This window comes from Gasterosteus aculeatus, chromosome 4, assembly GCF_964276395.1.
Source record: "Gasterosteus aculeatus chromosome 4, fGasAcu3.hap1.1, whole genome shotgun sequence".
Lineage (NCBI taxonomy): Eukaryota > Metazoa > Chordata > Actinopteri > Perciformes > Gasterosteidae > Gasterosteus > Gasterosteus aculeatus.
In genome coordinates, this window is record NC_135691.1 from 9,195,774 (window position 1) to 9,207,104 (window position 11,331).

General features: G+C 46.5%; 1 protein-coding gene across 1 annotated transcript; it reads right to left on the bottom strand.

Annotated features, from left to right (window-relative positions):
• LOC120817869 (E3 ubiquitin-protein ligase RNF38-like) lies at nt 1-11,210 on the bottom strand. Its single transcript, XM_040174500.2, has 13 exons — nt 10,909-11,210; nt 9,604-10,117; nt 5,563-5,612; nt 5,220-5,401; nt 3,996-4,446; nt 3,535-3,675; nt 3,216-3,404; nt 2,716-2,877; nt 2,520-2,623; nt 2,127-2,208; nt 1,897-2,018; nt 1,605-1,704; nt 1-1,024 (listed from the first exon to the last, which is right to left on the bottom strand). Exons 2-13 carry the CDS (start codon nt 9,929-9,931, stop codon nt 962-964), a joined length of 1,974 nt encoding a protein of 657 aa, XP_040030434.2. The 5' UTR covers nt 9,932-10,117; nt 10,909-11,210; the 3' UTR covers nt 1-961.
• Nucleotides 11,211-11,331: the final 121 nt, after the last annotated feature.

Sequence of the window (11,331 nt, forward strand, 5' to 3'; positions counted from 1 at the left end):
TTTGTATCAAGCATTTTATTTGGTATACAGATATTTGTAGATTTATACAGTATATATATATATATATAGATATATGTATATATGTAACACATGTGCCACCGCAAATTCACAGACAAACATTTTTACTAAGTAAAGGAAGAAAAAGAAAAATATATGTGCTTAAATTCAGAGTAGTGCCGTGAAGCGTCTGTAATGAAAGATGATCAGAACCGGAATGATGAGGTAACTGCCAGGCAGGAAAACAATCACTTATAATTGTTGAGTAATAATAATAATAATAATAATAATAATAATGACAGCAATAATAATAATCAGCTACTGAAACAAATGGATCAAATAGGCAACCGAGAAATATAGTGGCAGCATGGACCCTTAGTGTCAAACTAGAAAAAAAGTCTAACACACACTAACACAGTATGCATATAGACAAACATCAACAGTGCATAAACGTACAAACCGGAAGGATTGACAGTCACTCATGAGAGCAAAAATGCTTCCATGTCTTTTCCCTTGTCTGATGCACGACAGAACCTCAGGCATGCTCCAGGACATCCAGAACACACACACACACACACACACACACACACACACACGTGCCACAGCCACTACACGGCTGACGAATCAACGCTTGCACGGTAATAGTGCATGCACGTGTAACACACACAGACACACACAGATCCATGCCACACAACTAGCAGAATAGTGGTCATGGATGGTGAAATTCAAAAAAGAGATGTGGCAGCTTGCTTTCATATGAACAAATAACTGCTGAAGAGGGACTCTGATCAGATTCAAAAATAAGGAAGAAGGGATCAATATCGAAAGGATAACAAACAAGCGGAAAGTGCTGCACAAAAACAAAGTGGGGTGTGTGTGTGTGCGTGTAAGCTCGTACATGTGTATTAATATATCAGGAGCAGGTTATGCCGAACATGGAGGAGCAGCTGTCTCCCTCACATGGTCACTCCGAGTCTCTCTGGACCTCCGAGGCGTCGGCCCGACAAATGGGACACGTTCTGTTAGCCTGAGGACAGAGAGAGGGGACAAAAATGATCATGAAATCATCATAAATTTGCTTTCGGTTGATCACTCAACAAGCCCCTTCCTAAACCTGCACATTGGGATCTAACAAACGCACACATTTAATCTCTTTTTATATTAGTAATGTTTTTATAATTTCATTGTATAACAGCAATGACAATAAAAACCTTTCTCCCTTCCTTATCTTCCTAAACTGCCCACTACTATCCCCAATTATCTGTTTAGTATCGATTTGTAACCCAATTCACAGAAAGCTTTGGGAATATGACATAATGCCACTGAATCATAAGTCTGCGTTATGATTTACAAAAAGAACTTAGTGTTTATGAGTCCTTTTTTTGGTGAACCTGAGGTTTAGTGTTGTTGGACTCTTCTGTTCTGAATCCAGGAACATCTAGACACAACCCTGATGCTTGCAGAGGGAGATTCTCACTACACTTCTATAATTGAAAGATTGAGTCACATAATTAGCGTCAACTTGAAGTGAGAATGCGATTGTGTGATTGGCCTCAGATGAACTCCGGTGTTGATATATGTATTACATGTGCTTGGGTTGTAGTTACCCGTAGCCACTTGTCAACACACTTCCCGTGGAACTCGTGGCTGCAGGGAAGGACTCGCAGCAGCTGGCGGGACTCAAAATCACTCATGCACACCACACAGCTGCAACACAAATGGTAATGACATTTAAACAGTTTAGCTGTTTAACACTTTTTACATGACACACTGGGCATCGAGGAAAATCACATAAATGAAAAAATTCTGTAAACTCCATCAATAGTAAAAAACACAAAAATCCACATTTAGAGGAGCCAATGTAAATAATCATGACAAATATAGACGTGCAGCACTCACAGGGTTTGTTCAGACTGATGGTTATTTGGATTGAACCGATATGAAGGAAGCTGTTCGATGTCTCCCTTGGTTAGTCCCCGGAGTTTGGCCTCCCCCAGACGTTCAGCGAGGTTCAGGAGGGCCTTTGGGGGAAGGAAAGAAAAAAACAAGATCAGCAACAAATGAAGGAAAGAGCCTGCATGCACCGAACAGACACACCAAAGAATAAAAGAAGGCAGATAAAGAAGAACCTCATAATTTTCCACTTCTCCATCGTCTACATCCAGCTCTAGACTGATCGCAGGTCCTGTTGGCTGGACTGGCAGCATTGAACTAAAGAAGGAGGACGTAAGTTCAATTCATTAAAGAAGCAAATTAAGCAACTAAATTGAATAGTTATTGGCCCCAAAATAAAGTTTGCTGTTGGCTTTAGAACGTTCTACAACTTTTCCAAGGAGACGCGAGTCTTTGGAGATCTGTCTCAGATGTTATGGAGAAGATTGTGAAAGGTTTTGAAGCTTTGGCAAGTGATCGCTAAAGGTCCAAATGGCGATCCGTTGATGGATCTGGTATTTTTGGTTTGTACCTTTATTTTTGAGGTGTAACCTGTGTCAACTGAAAAGAAAACAATGGAATCTACTCACAGGAAGTAAGGCAGGAGGCTGGGGTGGTAAGGCGAAGGTGGCAGTGGCTGTTGTGATCGGTACCGTCGCCCCGGGAGACGCCGGGGGATGAAGTTGGGATAGGACTAGAGGGCGATTGACGACACATACGTGAGAAATCAGTCACATGGATTTTCCGCGGAGGAAGGAACGCCTTTCTATTATTGTTATTGCTCACCACTCCAAAGAATTCCTGTGGCAGGGGCTCATGGGAGAGGAAGTGAAGCTGGGCGGAGTGTGGAGTGAGGGCGGGGTGGGTGGCGGGAGGATAGTGGAGCCCGGCACCCAAAGACAGGTGTTCTCCGAGGAGCTCCACTTCGTTCTCTATCCTCTGTAGCGGCTGGTAAACACACACGGTTCCCATCAGAGATCGTCTCATGTGATCACAGATGTCAGCAATTTAAATATATTTAAACGTTGAATAACAGGTAAATCCTATAAATGATTAGGGGGTTAAAAAAATATTTAACTGTTTGCATGGATCGACCTACCTTTTATACATGAGCATGTTTTTTCAACTAGTGGGATTAAAATAATCTGAGTGAACATCTGTCCTGGTTCGCCAACCAGTTCCTCCCTTCAATGCCATATTTTACACTATTCACAAGAGCGGCCTGTGATACAGAATCATGATACAGGTTGAAAGAAGTCAAAGAAACCAAAAGACTTGCTCCTCACCGATCGGGCCTGCTGCGTCGGATACGGTCCAAACTGTCCGGGCTGCGGCAGGTGAGGTGGGTGGTGGGAAAGGTGCGCTGAGGGGTGGGTGAGGTGAGGCGGAGGGAGCAGGAAGGCTGGGTCGCTGGACAGCAATGACGGGAACGGGTAGGGCATGGGCAAGTGCTGCACAGAACAAGTCTGAAGAACCTGGCGGGGAGATGGAAAAATGGCCTCATTATTTCATTGAGTGGTGGATGTATAAAGTGTGTTTTAAAAACAAACTCATCAGCAGCAGAAAACGTCCAACCGTGACATAAAGAAACAAAAACAGACTCACAGGAGGAGGGACGCTGCAGACGGGATAGTGCTGTCCACTGAAGACTACCGAGCATGCTGGGATCTGCTGAGGAGTGGAGCGAGGCGGCAGGCCCGGTGGCGCTCCCGGAGGAGACAAAGGATACGACACTGGAGCTGAACCCTGAGAGTGGAGATCAAAAGGGTGACGGTTCAACTCCACGAGCCCGGACTGACTTAGAGACGAGCAGCTGTTAGTTACTGCCATCTGGATGAGACTTGATTTTGATTATTATTCAAATGATTTCCTAACTGAAGATAAACATCTCAACCGACTCATTCATAAACCAGGTGACCAACATAGAAGGTTAATCTAGTGATGTAAACTTTTCCCTTCAGATCTAATTACTTTCTGGAGACAAGACTAAACAAAAACCAGACTCAGTTATGCTTTATGTACTCCCCCCCCCAATTCACCCGGCAAACGCTATCCGAGGCAGTCACCTGCTCATGGAGGTCCAGCACCACACTGCTCTGCTGGGATGGGTGGGGGTGTGGGTGCTGTGGATGGCCCACAGGGTGCAGCAGCCTGGGAGACAGGTTCGGCGATTGGTGGAGGGGCCTTGGCGAGGGATTCGGGGGATGGTGCCCCGGCCGCTCTTCCAGCCCCGGCCCCCGTGGAGGCTGCTGGCTGAAGGGTGGGTAGCCCTGAGGGGGAGCCGGGTGGCGGTAGTTCTCATCGTGGTGGCCTGGCAATGGGCCGTGGTGGGAGTGCAGGTGGTGGGGGTGATGGTGGTGATGATGGGCGTTGGGGTGGTGGTGGTGGTGGTGGTGATGATTGTTGTTGTTGCTGTTGTAGTGGTGGTGGTGGTTGTTGTTGTGGGCGTGGTGGTGGTGGTGGTGGTGATGGCGGGTCAGGCGGTCTCTCCGGCCACGCTGGCGTCTCATTGGAGGGCTGCGGTAAAGAAAAGGCGGAGGGGGGGGGGGGCACAGGAGCCGTGTCGTCATTTGTATCACAGATACAGAGCAGAGAGTTATGTCAGACTACAATTGTGCGTTCTGCTTCTGCTCACTGTATTTACAATGCCATGCTCATTCAGAGCAGGCGAGCGGGCTCCACCGGCTCGCTCAGAGCCGCTCTGCTCTGCTGCGCCGGTTACAGAGCGGAACAGTCGAGCCATTGAAAGCAAATAGAAATGCTCCGAATCTCTTATGTGCAACCTTTAAGCACTGCACTCCGATATCACCGGCACTCTTACAAGTTCAAAAAACAGAAATCAACAAGAATGACGGCTAGTTTTTGTCCACACATTCTTTGTCCTTTTAAACACCTGGTGCCATATATTACCCACAATGCAACAAAACTGCTAACAGCCATTTGACAATTGAAATGTGTACAATTTTGTGACCATTGTAAAAATATAAACAGTTCTTGTTTGTTATGGAAATAAAATTGCAAATTGGGATTAAAAATATTGATTATCAGACTTTTTTTAAATAGTTGTTTCAGATTTACAGTTTCTTGAATCCTGTTTTTTTGTGATGGAACATTTTTAGGTCTTTTGACTGCAAGAGAGAATTAGAACTTTTAAGGGATAAATGTGGGGTTTTGAGATTATGTTTTACACATTTGATGGGCACAAAACACACACACACACACATCCATCCAAAATTTACCTCTTGAGGGATCAATAAAGTATCTATCGATCTATCTATACACATACTTACCTGCGTCGGTTGCGGACAGGCGTGTGGCACCGCTCTGGCATGTAGTGGGGGTGTGGTCTGCGACTGGGAGGCAACTCCCAGGGGCGAATGGGAGAGGAAGGAGTAGAGGGAGGGGCGGAGTTTATATCCAACATGGCCTGCTGGGAAAGACGCTGCCTTTTCGGGCTTGGGCTGTCTTCCATCTGCTCAGAGGTAAAAAGGAGGGAGGCGGGAGAAAAGAGGGGTGGTTGGTCATGAAGAGAGGGATAGACAAAAAGGGAAAAACGAATAAGAAGCAAAGACAACGACATACAAATCCTATTCAAAACAGCAGCAACAGCCAGAGCTCATGTTTCATACTTACTTTGTCCCGATCCTCGCAAACATTATCGGGATGAAAATGTAGCACTCCTCCTGTAGGCCACAGAGGGGGGGAAAAAAGAAACTGAATCAGATAAGATAAAGAAAAACCATCAACATCACAAGACTCAGAGACATATGCCTGCTCAGCAGAGAGAACAAGCTGGTTGCCTTTTGATTTGACTTTCAATGGATGGTCATGAAAGAATGAATGGTTTGCTTCAAACAGATCTACAGACTTACTAAAAAAAATACTAAAAAAATTCAACAATGATGACAATAAAGCTTATCCAGCGTCTTGCTTCACAAATAGCCTTTTGAATTCCCTGCATAACACAAGCAGACACAGGAGGAGGATGTGGGTCTGGGCTCATCCTCTCTGGTTCAAATCACTCCCTCTGATCTCCCCGGTACGTCAGCGCAGGCTCACAGAACACATCCACTTATCAAACCAGAGCGTCCTGTTGCATCGGCACAAGTACTCAGGCTCACCTTCCTTGTACACCATAGTGTACCGCCAAAAGGGGCCAAATTGATTGGCCGACAGAAAAGGGGATTTTATTTACGAAGTAAAAATGCTCAGCTTGAATTTGATTTGCAGATTTTCTCCCTTTTGAAGCCTTGTCAGCTGCACATCTTTTGCTTTTTGAGTTTCGGTGAGACCAACCCAGCAATTTCACAACATGGCCGTGGTGGCATTTTTTATGACGCTTTGAAATAATCCAATGAATGATTTTTTTAAAATAAATGAACCAGATCATCTCTGGAATTCTGAGGAAACAAAACCTTGTTTTTTAATTAACGAGATAATTATCTCTGAATTGTTAGTTTACGTGCAGAGAAAGAAGCTGCCACCTGCAAGGGACATGATTGCATTGCTAATCAGCCTTCAACGGTGCTACGAGATTTCCAGTATGGGGTCGAAATATGTAATTATGGACGGTTGGATTTCAGATGCATCTTCTGCTACCTGTGAAGACGTCCAGATCGGTTCAACTGATCCTGGAGAAACATTGTTACGGCCATCAGATAAGAATTGGCTTCCCGTCTGCCTAAAAACCCCTGAGGTGCATGAACAATGTCAAACTAACAACATTTATTTATATGAAAAGACACCGCTCAATATTTAAAATCGAAAAGAAACTGTATGCATTCAGAAAAAAATATTCTTTTCCCTGGTGAAAATGTTATAATAATCGCAGCTACCCTGAGAGCCAGCAGCAGAAGCTAATATTGGCTGCTAATGTTTTGTTTTTTATTTTGTTTTTAAAAAAACAAAGCCAGTTACTTCAGCAGCTTGAGAAAGATGTCCTTGAACTCCGCTGACGAGTGTTTCCTCTGCGCGCTCCCCCAAAAACCTTTGAAACACCACAAGGAAGAAGAAAAAAAAAAAATCTCCCCTCATCGCTTTCCATTTCTTCCTTTATGCCTCGCTCCCACAAACAGCCCTTTCTGTCTCCCTAGAGACAACAGATATGAAAGCGACCCCCCACCCTTTTTCTTGTCTTTGCGATGCCACTCCGGAGCCATGTAAAGGCTGCCGATAGCGCCGGCTCAAAGGCGCCCTGCCGGTGGCTGCGGAGTACAGAGGCAGTCGGTTGACTGACGAGTCGACAGCAGGGCCGACACGCTGCCTTACATCTTTATTTATCTACCGGGCCTTTTTCTCTCCCTTTTTCTTCACACTTCGTACGGTCCTGGGTAGGAAAAATATCATGATACCAGCCTTCTGAAAGTGTTACTGATAGCAATTGAGTACTTTACACAATGCTTCCCCCCCCCCATTTTACTTTCAGCAATCAGTGACAGCAGAATGCCACCATGGGTTTTAATCATGTAGCATTGCAATACTTTGGATCGTTCGGGTGCCATCTCGGCACAATGAGCTGTAAGCTGCTGCGGAAGTGGGCCAAACACGCCCCCGCACTACATTTAAAAACACTTGTGGCGATGGCCTGGGAGTCTCTATACTATTCGGGACCGGGTTCTTCTGCCTGATACCCAGCTCTAGTCCCGGACCTCGGCCACCCATTTTGTTTTTTTTGAGAAAAACTAGGTCTGTTAATGCCGATTCCCCCTTAAGGCCGTAAGCGAGGGGACGGCGAGCCAGAATAGACGGGGATCTGTTGTCGAGCAGACGCAACCTTGTTTCCTCCCAGCGTGGCTGCTGGGGAAGACTGACACCATTTATTTTACAACAGACCATCGGACCAGACAGGGAACTTAAGAGCATCAGCTGTCACCGAGCAGCAGTTCGCTCCTGTTATTTGGCAACTACTCCAATCACTATATGGAAGCGCCATGCCAAATATAGAGAAATAGCCTATTCAACCCACATAAAATCAATAGAAATACCAGGTGATAATAACGGTATTAATGAAGATCTGTAAGAATGGATTGCTATTAAGCTGTGCTGCTGGCAGGCTGTGGGATGCAGGACTCTATTAGAGCTGCACTGTGGGAGAGAAAGAAGACGAAAGGGAGGCGAAAAGAATGGAGTGAAGACAGAGGGACATTTTCAGCATCGCTAAATACCACCCAGACACATTCTACACGAAGTGATACATCAAGGTATTACATGACAGAAAATCTGTATTACGCACAAAAACACACCCTTACCAGTACGTTTCTCTCTCACACACGCATACGTTTACGAGGAGGAAGATCACACAGCTTGGAGATACGTTGTTCAAGACATTCCCAAATCCCTCTGTGGTCTCTCAATTTGAGAAGTATGTTTTCCTGTGTGGGTTATCCGGGTGTTTGGCAACAATGCTGCCGTTACGACACGGACCCATTAAAAGGCCTGCTTTCATTCATTCACCGCACTGGTTTCTTGTGCCTCTGAAGAAATCCAATATGGCTTTACAGAAGATTTTTCCAGTCACCTTTTGGTGGGGGGTCAGAGCCGGAAACCCGCCGTGCTCTGAACAGACCAGTTATCCACGTTCACTGCACTGAAAAGAGGCCGGGGTGCCGTCTCACATTGAAAATCCCCCCCCCCTCAGTTTTAGGTAGTTTGTCTTGTAGTGAGTTGGAATTCAATAAGGAGCCATTACTGTTGTGGGCATGAAAGGCCTATTGAATAACAGTTTGAGTGATACGGGACAATTTCAATAAATGAAATGCCTCACAAACAAGCCAAAACAATGTTGCTTTGTGTTTGGACGGAAACTACAACTCCTTGCCATTCTCTTATTTATCCTGCACCTTTAAATAAGAGATCCGTTTAACTATTTGGGGCCAATGTAGAGCAGGCTTAAACAGGCAAGCCGAAAGAAAACACAAATTGCATCAACATTCAAGATTTCCTACTATTTCAAAGCATTACAAGGTTCTATATTTGTGTTTATTAATTGGACTCTTTTAAATGCTGACGGTCATGTGACACGTATATTATGTAGGCTTTCTAAACCCCTGGGCAAATGCATCAGAATCAGAGGATATGTGAAAACGTAAGGCCATCAATATTGCAGTATGGAACACTGACCAAGCAGATGTATTAACACATAAATGAATGCATGGGAATTATGTCCTCATAGCCACCAACAGGGTTAACATGGTCTATTCTGAAGGCATCAACATCATAATCACAGGACCATCCAAAAGGAAGATTTTGCGTTGAATTCATACTGGTTGTCCAGTAGTTTCCCTCCTGTGAACCAGCCAATAACATCCACTACTATTTATTCACCTGTCTGTTTCCCCCGAGGCTTCCTACACAAAGTGCATTCAACAATGTGGACACTGCTCAAAACGTTCTAAAACCTCACAAGTCCCTCGACTTCATCAACGATCCCTCAACGATTCAAGTGCAACATTCAGAGAAAGTTTCAAACGTTATTCAAACGTCTCCAACAGCTGGCGGTCAGGGCAGCAAAGCCTTTTAGTTGAATGTCTAGAGCCTTGTCAGGCTGCTGGTGGACTGCCTGCATCCCTTGGGGGGGGGGGGGGGGGGGGGGGTTATCCTGTGTGTAAACACGTGCATGTATCTTGCATGCATCTAGCTGGGCTGCAGGCCCCCGGCTCACTGAAGCTTGCTTACCGGCCCCGGGGTGTCTGTGAGCTCCGAGCAAGGAGTGGCGCTGCGCCCCCGCGGACAGGTAGCTCCCCTGGGGCGGGTGCTGCTGCTGCTGCTGCTGCTGGCTCTCAGGGTAGCTGCGACCCCCGTGGTGCGGAGCCCAGCCGGGGTTGCTCTGCTGCGCGTAGCTCCCCCCTCCTCCTCCTCCTCCTGCTGCTCCTGCTGCTCCGGCAGGCATCATCAAGCCGCCGATACCGACCGCGTTACCGCCGCCGTTGCTTCCGACGTTGCCGCTCATGCCGAAATGGTAGAAGCCGGACCGAGATCGCGAGCGAGTCCTCGGGGGGTCCATGGTCGTCGAGGGCTGCGGTGGATGGACGCGATGATGAAGGCGGGCGGGCAGGCGAGAGGGAGGGAGGCAGGGAGAGAGAGGGGGAAACGGGGCAGGAGCCTCCCCGTTGTGCCGCTTCTACGCGTCTCTCGGTCCTCCGCGTTACCTCCGATGACGAGCGGTGTCCGCGAGGGTTTTCAGAGGCATCTAAAGGGGGGGGGGGTGATGTAATGAGATGAGACACCTGAAAACACCGCGTTCAGAGAAGCACAGACCTCATATGTCGCACCAGCACCATCCGCACAGACTCCATTCACAGCCCCCCGCCCCCAACGAGCCATCAGTGCGGGTCAACTTCACGGTTATTTTACCACATAAGCATTTAAAAAAAATATGTTGCTGATATAAGCGTGCGATAGAACAACATTAGATCAATAAACTATTTTCTTCAAGTTTTCGCCGTAAGCGGAACAACAGCTGATCGCGGTCTCAGGTTCTCTATTGTCTTTTCACAGCGGAACCCTGACAGCATCCCGGTCTAACACAGAAGTGATCTACGGCACTGCTGTCCTACATTAATGAGACGATCACCGACGCAAATATTAACGTGAAAATGAAGTGGGTGTCTCTCGCTTTCTGCCACCAAAAGCTCAGTTGAATTAAATACTTAAATCCCTCAACACAAGCAAGATGGCTTGCTGTCGTACGTTAGCGAACTAAAAGGAAACCCGCCGCCCCGATAGCAGGCTGATTAAACAGTTATCAGCTTACATGTGTGATTAAACTCGACGGTCCTCGGCGTGTAGTAAAGTTACACCCCTTTAGGTTGGCCGACTATACCTGCTCGGTCATTAGCATCATTTCGATTTTTCCAGCTAGCCCGAAGCTAACAGGAAGCGGGTCTAGAGGGGAAAACAAGTCCCAACGGTGCCAACGGTACAAGCTAACGGACGTCGCACTGAAGGTTAGCCTAGTCGATAAATGTAGTAGGATATTACCTCGGGCCGCACGAGACAACGGCCACCTTTCCCGTCAGTGTCCGTGGGTAAATATTTGTCAAATTTAAATCCCCTCTCGCATTCGCTATCGAGTGTTTTCTCTGGTCAGCGGGGAGTGTGTGGAGATCAATCAATGGGAGTTTCACATCTCCGCCAAGGCGCAACCAATCGATCACAGAGAAACACGTAGATCGTCACGAGCCTGCACGCGACGTAGTTGTTGGCAAGTGGCACCAAACCCACGATAGAGGAAGTGTTGGAATTATTGCAACACCTATAAGGGGGAGATATCTTCCATTTGCAACGGTTAGAGTCGATTTCAGGTAGCGGCTCATTATCCGAGTTGACTACTTTGGTCTGGTAAACCCCGGGCAGCTGCTCAGTTCATTAATAATTCAGCAGCTTCATGCCAGAAACATTATA

Excerpts from the sequence above, each read along its gene's own strand:
- LOC120817869 (XM_040174500.2), bottom strand. The coding sequence starts at position 9,931 with ATGGACCCCCCGAGGACTCGCTCGCGATCTCGGTCCGGCTTCTACCAT. Across the intron at positions 3,405-3,534 it reads TCTGCAGCGTCCCTCCTCCT|GTTCTTCAGACTTGTTCTGT; the intron begins GTGAGTCTGTTT and ends TCTCCCCGCCAG. Across the intron at positions 1,705-1,896 it reads CATCAGTCTGAACAAACCCT|CTGTGTGGTGTGCATGAGTG; the intron begins GTGAGTGCTGCA and ends TTTGTGTTGCAG.